The sequence below is a fragment of the Glycine soja genome, chromosome 11, assembly GCF_004193775.1.
Source record: "Glycine soja cultivar W05 chromosome 11, ASM419377v2, whole genome shotgun sequence".
NCBI lineage: Eukaryota > Viridiplantae > Streptophyta > Magnoliopsida > Fabales > Fabaceae > Glycine > Glycine soja.
This window is the reverse complement of record NC_041012.1, coordinates 50,724,487-50,739,832: the sequence shown is the minus strand read 5'-3', so window position 1 is coordinate 50,739,832 and position 15,346 is coordinate 50,724,487. Positions and strand designations below refer to the sequence as shown.

Below are 15,346 nucleotides of genomic sequence, written 5' to 3'. Positions count from 1 at the left end.
AGTATCTTGTTGAAATCTTCTTGTAAACATACACTAAAAAAAAGCATGCAGAATGAAAGGACAAATTACATGCATGAATAACATATGCAACAATACTGATAGATATAATATAAATCAAAATGTTTTCACCTGAATTGATTTCCTCATTTGCATGCTTCCTTCGATCTGAACTGGAAATTCGAGTCATGTATTTGCTGATGCAGCATCATCAAGATTCCCACATCTAAAATAGAACTTTATTCATTCCACACTCGTCCACAAAGAGCCAACGTACATGTATATATATATATGTATGTATAAGCGTGTACAGTCATGAAGTCCTAGCTGATTAGGCAGTGTGAATCTTGATGCCGCTGCACCTGCAGATACTGACTGTGTTCTGCAACTCTTTCTCCCAAAGTTTGAAGATAATTAACTAGATGTCACCCTGAGAGACAACAAGTGTATATATATGTTACAAACAAGGAGAAGATATATAGGTAGGAGGAATAATAAACAATTGAATAACAAAACTCAATAATAAGGTTACTATTAATCTGCCCACCGTACGTATTGAAATCATAGACTTGATTATCCATCCCGGGTGACAAGGCTTTTTAAGCCGCACCGAAAGTAGATTAAAAAGCCTAATTAAGATTAATTTGAGAATATATATATTAATTGGGATCGGAGCTGCAGGGGCAAAAATTAAAGTGCTATAAATAAACATGAAGGAAAGAGTTAGTATAAATTAAAGTAAACTATAAATCTAATCGGTGACCTTAGTATTCGATCCAAAGAAGCAGCACCTGAGAGTGAGAGGCTCAGAGATGAGATCTTTGCAACAAGTAGCTAGCTAACCGTAGCAGAGTATTTAATTAAGTTTAGGAATAATGGTGGTGAAAGATATGATTATGAATAGGAAGGAAAACACTGCAGTAGAAAAATTCCCACACATTGCCAAGCTAGTGCGTAATGTGACATCAGGTGATGAAAGAAGAAGGGTCTTGCGCCAAAGCTCAAAAGGAAAAGAAAGATATGAAAAATGGGTCAAACTTCGTCCTAAGAAATACATTTTTTTTTTAAAAGAAATACATTTCTGTGGCATCTACAAATAAGAATGGAAATAACCTACCTACATCGTTTGGAATCTTGTGACTCAGGTTACATCAAGCTCGAATTAATTAGACCTATTTGATAAATATGTGTAGATAGGGCTTATTTTAAAATTTATTAAATTTAACAGACTAAGTTGAATTCTTTTGAGGGCTAGATTTGGTTTAATTACTTTTAGTTCCTAAATTTAGGATGTGTTTTTTTTTAATTCCTAAAATGTAAAATTATTTTTTTAGTCTCTAAATTTTAATAAATTATTTTTTTAGTTTTTGACATAATAAATTGATATTTATGACAGTTTATAATACGGTTTTAAAATAGAAATTCAATTTGCTAAAAATAAAAATTAATTTATGATAGCTTAAAATTGACACAAAGTATTAATTTATTATTTTAAAGATTAAAAAGAACAATTTGTCAAAATTCGAGAAAAAAACAATTTTAAATTTTAGAAATTAAAAGAATCACATATCCAAAATCCAAATACTAATAATTAAGCCTTGTTTAAAATTAATTTTGATACCAAAAATTAATCTTTATTCTTATTTTAAAAGTTTTTAAAATCAGTTTGACAAAAAAAATGGATTGATTTTATAAATTAAATCATAATTTTATTTCATTTTCAATTTATATTTTAAAATTATAACAAAATGTTAAAAAAAAACATCACAAAGTATTAAAAATCGACATAAAGTGTGAATTTATTATTTATTATGCGACAATGTCAAAACCAAGAAAGAAAAAAAATTAATTTTAGAGAAAAAAATACACTTTTTAAATTCAGACTCAGATTTTATTATAACGGGAACATATCTCCACTCCTATATGGCTATATCCATAAGTCAGAGGCTACTTTAGACTAGTATGGTATACGTTTTCTTATTAAGTTGAATTAGTTAACAATTAATTTTTACACATAAATAATAAATTTATCATTTATTTATTTATTAAATTGTAATTTTCATCTTTTATAATTAAATTCATAATTTTAGTCTTCTTATTTATAAATTGAGATATTTAATCTTCTTATTTTTCAGAATAAGTAAAATTAGTACTGACATGAAATTTATATAGACAGATGACATATTATTTATGTGAAAATAAATTAAATAAAGTAAAAAAAAACATGTTAAAAGAAATTGAATATATAACTCTTTTATTTATAAACAAGATAGTAAACTACTTTAACACTTTGTTTAGTTAACTAAATTAACATTATTTTTTAAGTATTATTAGTTAAAAGTTATTTTTTAAAATATAAAAATTTATAAATTAAAAAATATTTAATTTATAATTTATTTTATTTTATTTTATATCATTTTATATATTTTTGTTTTGAATAGTTAACATAAATGTTTTGAAAATAATTATATTAAAAATAAAAGTATGTAAATTATAGGGGGAATAAATATCTTAATTTAGAAATAGAAAGAATAAAATTTTGGATTTAAAATTATAGGAGAATTAAGATTATAATTTAACTTCATTTATTTAGAAACTTAGAGAAAACGATTCAGTTATTTATTAATTCATTTAAGTTAATTATAATTTTAAGTCACTGGGGATTATCAAGAATATATCCATTTTTATTATTTTGGCGTGATGGTTAACTATGATCTTTATTTTCATACCGTTTCAAGACCTATTTTGCACGATTGAATTCTTATACGCTAGACACATCGTGGCCCAGTCATAGACCGTTTTAGTTATATGCCATTTTCATTACATTTGGATTAATAATGTCAAAATAAATTAACCTAGCTTTTCTTAGATGATAAATAAATTAACCCGAACACATTTGTTGTTGTTGTATAATGTATATATCTAATCATGATGATCATTTATATGTAGTAGTTTTATCTGAACTAAAATATATGTAAAGTGGATGTACCTCTTTCTTGTTTTAAATAGTGGTATAGTCCAAAAAACTACCTAGTTATCATCAGGAGGGAAGGGAGACACCCTGACCTTATCAAGTATTAATTAGACTATCGTTCGGGATACAATTTGCAAATTTTAAAGTTAAACATATGCTAATCTCTATCCCTGTGGCAAATCATTTAAATTAAGGCCACTACGTGCGGGATGACATATAAAGGCCGAGACACGTCATAAAGTAGCTAGCTGCCTGCATTGCTTTTCTTCTTTTGGTCAGTGTGTAATATTTTATCTTCACAATTAAGAAATCAAATTGGTAATATCATTTGGATATGCTGTTATAGAGTTGTAGAGATGAGAACGATTGGCCAGAAAAAAATATTTTCTCACGTCCCAACTGTTTAATAGATATGACAAATGATAGGCAATAAAAAGGATAAATTAAAAATTTCAATTGGTATAAAATAAAATAAAATAAAAATACAAGCATTTATTGATTTTAATGCTACAAATTTCAATTCCAACGGGCTGAAGCTAACGCGGCCCGCGCCCAAGTTTGTAATGGGTCCATCAGAGTTTACTCCTAGAATAAGTCCAAAATTCTCGACAGTCTAACGATTTTTATTTGCAGACATCTTCATGCGCTAAATATGACACCCTAATGAGGACACAATTAAGGGCAAGGACCATGAAGTACTTGAAGGGTTCATGACTAGAGACAGATTTAAGCAGGTCCAATACAGTGATTAGGACACAACTAAGGGCAAGGACCATGAAGCACTTAAAGGACCCATGACCAGAGGCAGACTTAAACAGGCTCAACACGTCATAGAAACAAGACTAGTCATTTGTATAATTGCCATTGATGACGATTGAAGGCCCAAGTGGAAAAAGATGAAGACCCAGAGGCAGATGCACTACCAAGACTATTAATTGTTGCTGAAGGCCCAAGTTAAATATATTTTTAATTATAATTTTTATTTATTGTAATTTTGGCCCAAACTGTTTAGAAGACTCATGTCTATTTTTATCTTTTTGTTCAGATACACTATAAGTATTGATTTTTGTTTTCAATAAAAAAAAATTGGCATTTGATAAAATTTGGTGAGAGTTTCTCCCTGGGTTCCTTGTTAAACCAATTATCAGACTTATCAAGGTAATTCTTGTGGCGTCTATCCTGACTTATCTTCCCTCTTTGGAAGTGACGTCATCCAGAACTCCATAGTCTGTATCAAACGTTCCGCCCCGTAAGATTCACATCACACCCTCTCCACCAAAATTACGAGGAGTAGTTCGTCATTTTGTATTTTTTAAAGAAACAAAATTATCCCATACCTTTGATCAAATCCGAAATTCATTTAAAAAAGAAACTTTAAATTAAATTCTTCTTGCACACCACACAAGGAAGGGATTTGATTTGAAGAATTAGGTTGTTGTGCATGTGATCTTGTAAGAGGATCGAGTAGTAACAGAGAAATACTAGAAGGCAACTAGAAGGAAAAGAATTATATTTATATATACCATGGATCACAAGGTTTGAAAAAGAGAAGAAAGTTATGACTTATGAGTTATGAGAGAGAAGAGTATATCGTTTATCTTCATCGTGCAAAAAGCAACAAGGGAAGACGCTGGGGGTTTGATTTTGTTTTGTGGTTCTAGAATTGACAGATGTCAATACTCCATGATACGTGGCGCCAATAAATGACTCATGTGCCTTTTCATTATTTTTCCTTTTTTAACATGCGATAAGATGTGTTTGTTAAGAAAGAAGAACAAAAATAATAATAGTGAGCAATAAGATAGGGTATGTATGGTTTTAAACTGCTACTCATTTCGTCTGAAAAATTAATACATGTGGAATTCATATCTATTTTTTCTCTCGTCGTATTTTACCTCAAACAAAGACACTCGAGCATGGAGGACTCCATACATAATCAATCGTGTGCCTATAGACCCACAACTTCAAGTCTCTTCACATATGAGGTTGGAGAACTTTGTACCCGATGGGTCTTGTGCCAATTAATCCACAACTTCTCTTACATAGCCTGATCAATAGTTTCTAACTAGCCTACCAATAACGATAATAACTCATATAACTCCCTCTCAATTTGGGAGTTGTAATGATTGCCACATAAATGATGTTAGAAAATATTCATAATAACAATTTATGAGGAGTTTTGGATGAAGAGAAGGATTATTAAATAGGAGAAAAAGTCGTGTAAATATGACCCCTCGCTAAAACAACATATTATAGTTGTCTTAGTTAAATATTCTTGGATTAGGTTTGTGAAACTCGTGCAATCAAATTATAAAATTTTAGTTAAATACAACAATTAATTATTTTTCCAAAATCAATTAATTTGCATCAAATTAATAAGATTGCAAAGTTAGCCGGCAAGATTTAATTCACTTGGTTAATAAAATATGTAAGTATTATAAAGTCTTGATATTGTATTTAATTTTTAAAGATAAAAAATTAATAAGATTGCAAAAGTTAGAATAATGATTCCGAAAACATGCATCTAATCATCTTAAACTCACTTTCACGAGCAGATCTGGCTCACGCGAAATAGCGTCATCTTTAAAGGAAGGGATGCTGAATTCATGGATATTATACAAAGGGGGAGTTAAATCTGGTCTTCATTTCTCTTGTTGGTGGTTTAACCAGTTGACTGTTTGCAAATGTGATCTCCAACTACTTTTTAAATCAAAAAAATGCACCGACAAATCTAAAATTGGTCTTGCGGTTGCAAGTAACTTCGCTGTTGATTTTATGCTTAATTCTAAAAATACTTTTTTATTTATCTCAGCTCACTAAATGGAAATTGATCCCATATAATTTAATTTACTAATTATTATTTTTAATTTAACTATTTGAATTTTTAATCTTAAAATGAGACGTTGAATATTAATAAATAACATTGAATATTGATAAAATTATGATACGTGACAACAACCTAACTGTTAACCTTTAATTTCAGAATTAGAGACTTAAATAGTTAGATTGAAAAAAAATATGAAAAACTCAATTAATTGATAAATTAAATTATATAAAAAATCAATTTAAAGAGTTGAAATAAATACGACAATTATTTTTGAAATTAAGCCTTGTTTTTATGATGATGCGTTTGCAGTTAGCAGCTTGACCTTCACGTGGGTTACCGTCTAAAAGCGAAAAATAAAACAAAATAATTTCCCACTGCTTTTATGATTCTTTCTCATTTCCTTTATTTTATTAACTTGAGAGCAGAGCCAAAAGTTGAAACCTTGCAACTACTTCAATTGTCGTTGCCGCGTAAAAAGATAGTAAAGGCCAAAGGGTGCATGCTAAAACTTGAAGCCAGGAACGTGTCAAGATTGGAGTGGACAACGTGGTACAAGTAAAAAATATCAGCTTTTAAGTTTCTCTTTCTTTTCTAGTTCTACACAATCACCATCATTCACCTCACAATCGCTTTCACTCGACGCCATTCTATATATTTCTCTTCCCCCCTCCATTCTCTACGATCTGCTTCTTCTTGGTAACAGTTTGCAGTACGGTAAGTGAATGTGATGATCCATATGATACCGCATTCTATATTTTCTTCACTTTTCAGTTTACCTTTAACATTAATTAACATTCTGCAATGGTTCCTTCTTTTGCGTGTAGTTGAGCATACCAGAGTCTGAGATGGAAAACGGGGATCAGTTCCAGGAAATTTCAAAGGGGAAATATGATTGTCTTTTATTTGGTAAGCCTAAACGATTCATGGTGACTTTCTCACTCTTACATTCTAGCTTCATTATTCTGCCAATGGGATATTAATAACTTGTTTTTTGATATTTTCAGATCTTGATGACACCCTTTATCCTTTGAGTTCTGGATTGGCTGAGCAAGTGAAAAAAAATATTCAGGGTAATGACTTCAGCGAATTGAAGACATAGTAATATGTCATTACTCGAATAGAATGTATGTGGTTTTCTCTGAATTTATTTATTAATTAATTTTTAATGGATGCATTGCACAGAGTACATGCTTCAAAAGCTTTGGATATCAGAGGCTAAAGTTCCTGAGTTGTGCTTTTCATTATACAAGACTTACGGGACAACCATGGCCGGTCTCAAGGTAGTATAAATAATTAATTGAACTTTCATTATATTTTAAAAGGCCCAATTTTGTTTGTTTATTTAGATGTGACGGTGAACGAATCAATCTCAATCATTGTCTCTTTCCCTCTCACCAGGCTATTGGCTATGACTTTGACTATGATGACTTTCATGGGTAATTGTCTTTACATATTTGAGATTTGTTCTATTTTTTTTCCATTTATTTTAATCGTTAGAAATCATGTTAAATATAATGGAATCCAAAAAGTATTTAGTGTGTGTTGAGCAGCTTTGTTCATGGGAGATTGCCATATGATATGCTGAAACCTGACCCTGTTCTCAGGGGAATTTTGCTAAGCTTGCCTGTTCGAAAAGTTGTAAGTTCCTTTTTTCTTGTTTAATGACCAAAAATAGGACCTAATTCATAAATATTCTCTTCAGCATAATGTTTGTGTCATGTTTTTTCCCCCAGGTTTTTACAAACTCTGACAAGGCTCATGCAAGCAGAGTGCTTCATAGGCTTGGATTGGAGGATTGCTTCGAAAGAGTTATAAGCTTTGAGACCCTTAATTCCTCCAATGAAGATGGCAGTGAATATAAACAAAGTTCCACAGAGATTTTTGATTTTTATGAGTACATTGGCAGGCCTGATTCTGATATCGTGCTTCCAAGGACCCCGGTTGTGTGCAAACCCTTTCAAGATGCATATGAAAAGGTTTTCAATATGGCAGATATTGACCCTCAAAGAACAGTAAGATCACTAATCCTTCTTTGGCCATGGGTTTTCCCTTCTTTCTCAAATTCTAATTAGCCTGTCATGATGATCTTGCATATTGTCTTTTTCTAACAATGAATACCAATTATCAGTTTTTTTCCTTCTGATTATGTGCCTTTTTGTGACGAATTAAATTATTTATTTGTTTTGCTTTTCCAGTTATTCTTTGATGACAGTCTCCGCAATTTACAAACGGGAAAATCCTTGGGCCTCCACACTGTCTTGGTAAGTCACAAAAAACTAGTCATAAGAACTTTATTTTAGTTTTTTCTTTTCTTTCTCGTGGTAATGATGTCAAACGGCGTATCGTAACCTTAACCTCACAAAATCATCATGAATGGGCATAAAAGAAAGCATATAGAACTAGTCATAAGAACTACTTTTAGTTTTTTACGTTTGAATCTTTCTCATAGTTAAGTTGAATGGAACTTCCAAGTATACATTTGTGGAACCTTGACAATTATATGCATGCACATGTTCTTATTACTATTTTATGGCTGTATTAGCTTTAAGAAGGTATAATTAGAAATTTCCTTATTTGACCGAAATGCATCACATCTCAATTAAAATAATATATGATGAAATTTGAATTTAAATGTGAAATCGAATGTGGGACGCATGCAGGTGGGTACATCCGTTCGAACTACGGGAGTGGATCATGCCTTAGAGAGCATCCATAATATGAAGGAGGCATTTCCAGAACTATGGGAAGCCAATGAAAAGCCTGAAAGTGTCGAGTGCTCTAGAAAGGTTTCAATTGAAACATCAGTAATAGCCTAACTTATTAGTCCAAGTTCTGAGACATTTGGTGTCTAGTACTGTATTGGCAAATGATGTTGATTAATGCAGTTGGAAGAATTTGGTATATTCATAAATAAGTTTATATTCGCCATTTTCCCCGTCCTTCTGAAAATGTGTAAAGATTCAAGTTATTCAACTCGAGGCAAAGGCAGTACGTTTAGAAAACAGACATTGAAAACTTCTTGTGTAGCATGCCTAAAAGTACCCTGCCTGAAATCCACACGCGAATTTTTTTTTTCACAAGTTAAAATAAACTTATAAACCTCAGCTTTTAGAGAGTAGAAAAGTTAGATGAGAGTTTCATAGAAGTTAATGCCTTGGTTGATTATTATCCCCACCCACGGCTGTTTTATACAAATTCCGTTCAACTGTTGAAACAAAAGGCTGGGCAGAATAGACTCATAATATAATGGTTGAAAAGCGAATTCTTCAGAGTTAGCAATTCTAATTCTAAGGGCCATAAACTCACCTTAACATGCGAATTCTTCACAAGAAGAAAGTGGGCATGATTATTAGCGTACGTACCTAATGAATGCGCCATAAACTCACTTTAACATTTCACCTGTAACCACGATACATTTTAATAACAAACTATATTTAATAGCTAAGAGACCAACAGTTTCATAAAATACAATATATAACTATACACAAAAACTCTACGAGGCTTTTGTTTAGCCCTTTAACCTAAAAGTATTCAATCTAGATCAGCAGGTCGAATCCTGAACCTTAACAAGAAATTGTGAAGGTCTTTATACCAATGGAGAGAGCATCGTACAAAAGATTAAAGGAATGATTTGCAATTGCAACAAGATAATAATTGACTTCTAGAGAATTGCAAAGTCCACACTAACTGCCAGTGGCAGGAAGCAGGGTAGTATTGCTGACAAGATAACACTGAAACAGAGACAATAAATCAAACAAGACTTCAATCATCCTCTTGAAAACTATACATGATCTTGCAATTGCAATCTTGGACTAAGGTATTCCTTGGACTGTCAAATGCGATAAATTTTTGTTTCATGAGGTAACATAAAAAAAAAAAAACAAGGATATGCAAGAGTGGAATATGGATTAAGATCTAACCAATGTTGTCTCAACTAATATTCCGTAAATCAAAAGAAAACAACACAAAAGTAGCCCAACAAGGATCAACTTTTTAATGAATACTTCTTTCCCGTGAAAGCTTTGAATTTTGGCTCTTGTTCCTTCTGAGATTTCTCTTTACAGGTGTTTTCTTGAGAAACCTAAAAAAAACAAAGAAAAATTGGTTATTGATGGTCTTACGTAAAGCAAATGCATGTTAAAATCATATTAATGAATCATAGATTTAGGGCATTTCTCTGTCTCTCTAGAAGATTACTACTAGTAAGAACTACCTTAGGTGTTGTTTGAATGTCAGATGTAGTAGCATTTGACCCAAACACAAGCTTTCCTGAATGTCTACGAGACACGGTATTTGATGACTTAGAATCAGAACCCTTGATTTCTTTGTCAGTTTGTTTCTGTTTTAGCTCTGAAGAGGATGCTTGTTCGACTGATTGTGCTGAGGGTTTACCATCCAAATGTCTTCCAGAACCAGTGAATGGAGTCAACCGGGCAATCTTTGCTGGCGGCTCATCCTCAACTGAAATACAAAGAATATAGTCATAAACTGCTAATGAATTTTTTACTAAATAAATCTGAGAAAATTCATAAAAGCATCTATCAACATATGATAAAAGAATGACAACCTTCTGGTTGTTTCCTGTCAAATACAACAGGTTTTGCTTGTTTCTCAGGTTCTTTATAATCAAGAGGTGGAGCAAAATCAACTTCGCAGTCTGTTTCAATTATACTGACTGCAGGAGATGGTATAGTTTCAACTATGTCGATGTAATACTTCTTGTTGTTATAAGGAACCATTATAGTGTCACCGGCTGTTAAACATGAGTAGCTCCTAAGTGTAGTCTCTAAGCTGCAAATAATCAAGAGAATGAAAGAAAATATCAATTGACACTGTCAAAGGTGTAACTAGATATTATAGAAGAAATACTAACATGGCTTTTGGATTGGAGATATCCAAAAAAATCCTTTGTGTGAGGCTGCAGCTTCACATACGTTCCTTTTGCAAGTGTGGCAATTTTCACTTTTACAATGTCTCCCTCTTGGAGAAGCATATTTTCCATCATCTGACAACCAAAACAGAGGAACATCATAAACAGTAAATAAAGGAAGGAAAATTCATTAAGGAAAAAAAGTTCAGAAAATAAGAGAAACAAAGAAGAGGAAACGGCATACCCATTATGGTGTATATATATGGTCCCTTCATCAGATACGAATTCTAGCACCCCGCAGTGAGTAACTCTTTCAGCAGAAGGATTTTTAATTTGAAATAACATGGGGTACTCTATGTGCAAAGACGCTGAAAAACATAACTAGTAAAAATCTTGATAGATGTTTAGATGAATAAACCTAGTCTGTTTCAATTGTTGCAACTAGACAAATAATGACTTACCAAGGCGATCAAGGGCTGAGGGAGGCATGATAACTAAAGGCAACAAAAATTGTCATAAGAAATTCTATAGGCAAAAACAAGATATCAAAGTTTCATAAATGTTTTGAATCAGAGAAGTAAAATGTAAGCTGTTGGTACATACTTTTATCACCTTTTTCCAGATCTGGCTGCATAATCAAGAGGACAAGGAATCAGTTTAAGAATAATCACGTGCAGATGTAAACATTTTTCTTTTTTTAAAGAGAGTGCTGAGCCCAAATTTGTATGCATGTAAAGGATGCTGCAATGTCACTCATAAACCAGTATAGTCAGCGATCTATAGCCAGTGACCACAGATCAAACCCCTTGATCAATGGATGCTTAACACATGTGCAAATATAAATCCCAAGGAATATGTTGACTTTGTGAATAGAAAATTTTTATGACATGTTTGGATGACAGGAAAGAAAATAAGGAGAATAGAAGAGAATTCTTTTCTCTAAAATTCAAATTTCAAAATTCTCTCACCTTTTCTTTTGTTTCCTCTGAAAGAAACTGAGGATTAGCAAAGGAAGTTATTATAAATATTATAGGCATCAGGATAAATCAGTGTTCGTACCTTCTCAATGAAGGAAACAGGGTAACAACGATAAAACTGTTCAAAGGTTTGCATATTGAGCATCTCTGTAATACGCCTGAATTTTTTTTAAAGCAAAAAGGGAAAAAATGTTAACAGAAAAACTAGGAGCAATAAAATTATCACGATCAAAAGAAAAAAATTGTCTAACACTTGGACAGTTACGTTCCAAGGCATGGTCGGATACTCTATCAAGCCAATCAGTGACACTGATCAAGTTTGGATTAAAACGAACCAAGTCCCAATCCATTTAAATTTAGAATTGTTCTTATTATTATTGTTTGAAGAATTAAAATTATAGCAAAAAAAATTCAAAAGTAGCAGGTCAACATACCATAGTTATCAGAAGACTAGAAAGATGACTGATGGTCTGCGTGTGCCTGAAAAAAAAAGGATAAACAAAATAAATGTGAGCAGATGAGAAATTTTGTGTAACGTTTCGACAACCTTAGACTTAATGATGAAAAGCTGCGTTGGAAACCACGAGAGTCACCACACCACACCGCTTACATGCTTCGGAAGAACACACGGTTACAGCTTTTATAGGTTAGGACTGTGATCGTTTTCATGTTTTCTGTGTGCAATCTCTCTCTTTCATGGGCTGGATTAAACCAAAGATATTATTGGGCCGGCCCGTTTATAACGCGTGTGCATGGCTCATTATTTTGTTTTTCTTTTCAAGGTTATGTTGGTCATTTCGATAGTTTTCTTTTTTTTAAAGTCTTCAGTTGAGACAAACAAAACAAAATAAAATCACCTTAACGAAATCAGAGGACCTAGGTTAAGGTTGCGGTGCTGGTGGTCGAGTTCACAGGAAGAGGAAGAGATAAAATTTGAAAGAGGAAGTTGAATTGAAGGTATAATGGCGAGGCGAGAGCTTTCAAGCACGTTGAAGAACTTAAAGGTAAATAAAAGGGAACGCTACCGTTCCTCTTTGTGGTTATCGTTGAGTTTTCATTGCTTGTTTGTGATATTTTAACCTAGAAATTGTTTGATTCAAGATTAGAGGTGAAAATATCGGGACTAATGATGTTGTTCCTGGTTCTCTTTCGATGTTGGACAGTTCATGCAAAGGGCAGCTCTGAGGGAGGAGAGAACCAAGAAAGAAGAAGAGGTTAAGCCTGATGTCAGTGTTGGCACATCCACTGCGGTTACTAGAAAGTGGTATTTTTCTTTGCTAAATTCAAAAATAATTTATAGGGATTTTAGTTTTTACCACACATGGGTCTGAGTTCTGAGTCTTCTTGTCTTTGAGGCTGCTATATTGATTGTATACTTGCCTTTGTTTGTTATGACTGATACATTTTAGAAGTGAAATTGAAATCATGGCGGTTGGTAGTTGTGAAGTTAGGCATTTGTATCTCTGCCAATAGCCATTTACCGAGTGTTTTCTATTCAAATCTCTTGGGATTTTAGTGAAACAATTAATGGTTTTGGAAGTTGAGATTCCTCGTAGCAATCATTTGTGATGTAACATCATGCAGTATTACTGTAGTTGTAGGCTAGCAACCCAAGGTTGATACTGAAAATTTTCTATATTTTATTTATGATTGTGTTGTGGAATGAGTTTATCTTGGTTTTTGCTAATGGAAAGAGCGGTAATAACAAATAAGGCGTTAAAAAACTGTTGTTTTTAAATTGTGAGCTGGTATGCAGTAATTACTGGTGGAATATACATGTCCGTTATATTAAGTAACAGTGTCGTACCCAAATCCGATGCTGTAACGCTTATGATATGCCTAGATACGCATTCAAGGAGTATCCTCCAATATGTTACTTTTCTTAATATTTTATTGACTGATAATACATTTGGACTACAACTCTAGTCTCTTTCTCTATATCCTTGAGGCTGTAGTCAATATATAGAGCAGACTTCTTTTGAATAGACTAGGGTTGGGGAAAATATGTAATTTTGTGACATGGTCATTGGGAGAAGAGAATTTCTGATAATGGGCATGGGAAAGGTATGTAACTATAGTCTTTTGTTATGATTAGTTGATTACAACTATTTTTGTTTTTTTTTCAATTGTGATCACCATGCACTGATGTAGTTATGCATTAATTTGAGTCTCCTTATAAAGCATTTTTGTATCATGTGAATTTTTAAAAACTCATATCGTATGTGCTTTAATCTTGACTATTTATGATAAGATCTAATATTCAATATTTATTCTTACTTGTATAAAAACTAAAAAGGCACTCTAACTATATATAAGCTGTAATGTAACTTGAAATTTTAATAATATTCTGTATCCCCGTAACTGTGTTGTATTGTACTCACATTGGATTAAGTATCTGGGCATCTAGTGTTGCTTCACATAGAGCCCTTACAATTTAGACAAACCTTTCTGTATCTTACCCTGTAAAACAGCAAAGTTAAATAAAAAAATGTGTCTGCCAAAATTTTCTTTTCAACTTTGGTGTATAATTTCTGCAGTTACTTGCTTCATCCTGCTCAGTTATTTATATTTCTATTTTTATTTTTTTTGACTTTCTGCACATATGTAGTGTGGTTATAATGGAAGGTGATCCCCATCCTGGAGCAGCTAAAGGTCGAATGTCATTTCAAAGTTTCAATCCTTTAGTTGATGTGAGTTTGAAGATCAAGAATTTCAAAGCTGTTTCTTTACTCTCCTACTTGATCTAGATCTCATACTCTGTCTTTTGATTCTTTTCTAATGCCAAAAGCCTTACCATTTTAGAAATTAAATGAGGAAGAAGCAAGACTACATCAGCCAGCAGCTGAAACTACCATGTCTAGAAATCAAAATGCAAATGCCAATATCAGGTGGGTTTCTTTGCCTAAACTTCCATGTGAACATTTGATTTTGTTTCTCTTTTCCTCATCAAGGGTCTGAAGGTTCTCTGTCTATGGTTTTACTTTCTAATGTTCCTCGTGGCCTTCTTCTTAAAAATTTAATGGGCAACTATTATAAAAATTTCCTCTGATTATGACTCTGATTTTTAATTTGATTCTGTTTATGTTGTTTCAGAGAAAATAGCTCTCCAGTAGAAGGTCCAGAATGTGGCAACATGGACAAAAAGATTGTGGAGGTTAACGGCAATGCTAAAAGGAAACAATCTGATTATGAAGCACAATATCCTAACAAATCACCGAAGAACGATCATGATGATAAACATTCATCGCCAAGCAATAGTTTGGGCTCTTTTAAAAAACCGAGTGGAGATAAGCTGGACTGGAAAGTTCTTAGACCATCTAGTGTTAAACAAAGTAGATGATGACTTTATTGATTATTTGATAGCGTAAAAATTATGCCAGGTTTGGTTCTGTTTCAGGCCTTGGGCATTTATATCGGTAGTCGTGGTTTTGTTAGGCTGTTTATCCATTGGTATAAAGACCTTCACAATTTCTTGTTAAAATTCAGGATTTAACCTGCTGATCTAGATTGAATACTTTTAGATTAAAGGGCTAAACCAAAAGCCTCGTGAGTGTTTTTTTTTTTATCATCATATATTGTACTTTATGAAACTGCCGGTCTTTGGAAATTTGCTTTTAGCTATTATATACAATTTGATATTGAAATGTATCGTGGTTGCAAGTGAAATATTTAGTGTGTTTATGGACACTTCATTGCATACG

General features: G+C 32.5%; 2 protein-coding genes and 1 pseudogene across 2 annotated transcripts; 2 read left to right on the top strand and 1 right to left on the bottom strand.

Moving 5' to 3' along the window:
* The first annotated feature begins 6,345 nt into the window (after positions 1-6,345).
* On the top strand, positions 6,346-8,836 carry LOC114377033 (uncharacterized protein C24B11.05-like). Its single transcript, XM_028335414.1, has 9 exons — positions 6,346-6,512; positions 6,623-6,704; positions 6,803-6,868; positions 6,981-7,078; positions 7,197-7,234; positions 7,349-7,436; positions 7,532-7,810; positions 7,994-8,059; positions 8,459-8,836. The coding sequence occupies exons 2-9, from the start codon at positions 6,644-6,646 to the stop codon at positions 8,612-8,614; spliced, it is 852 nt and encodes a 283-aa protein (XP_028191215.1). The 5' UTR covers positions 6,346-6,512; positions 6,623-6,643; the 3' UTR covers positions 8,615-8,836.
* Positions 8,837-9,361: 525 nt separating this feature from the next.
* On the bottom strand, positions 9,362-12,245 carry LOC114377036 (annotated as a pseudogene).
* Positions 12,246-12,475: 230 nt separating this feature from the next.
* On the top strand, positions 12,476-15,311 carry LOC114377034. Its single transcript, XM_028335415.1, has 5 exons — positions 12,476-12,649; positions 12,809-12,909; positions 14,254-14,335; positions 14,448-14,533; positions 14,739-15,311. Exons 1-5 carry the CDS (start codon positions 12,608-12,610, stop codon positions 14,983-14,985), a joined length of 558 nt encoding a protein of 185 aa, XP_028191216.1. The 5' UTR covers positions 12,476-12,607; the 3' UTR covers positions 14,986-15,311.
* Positions 15,312-15,346: the final 35 nt, after the last annotated feature.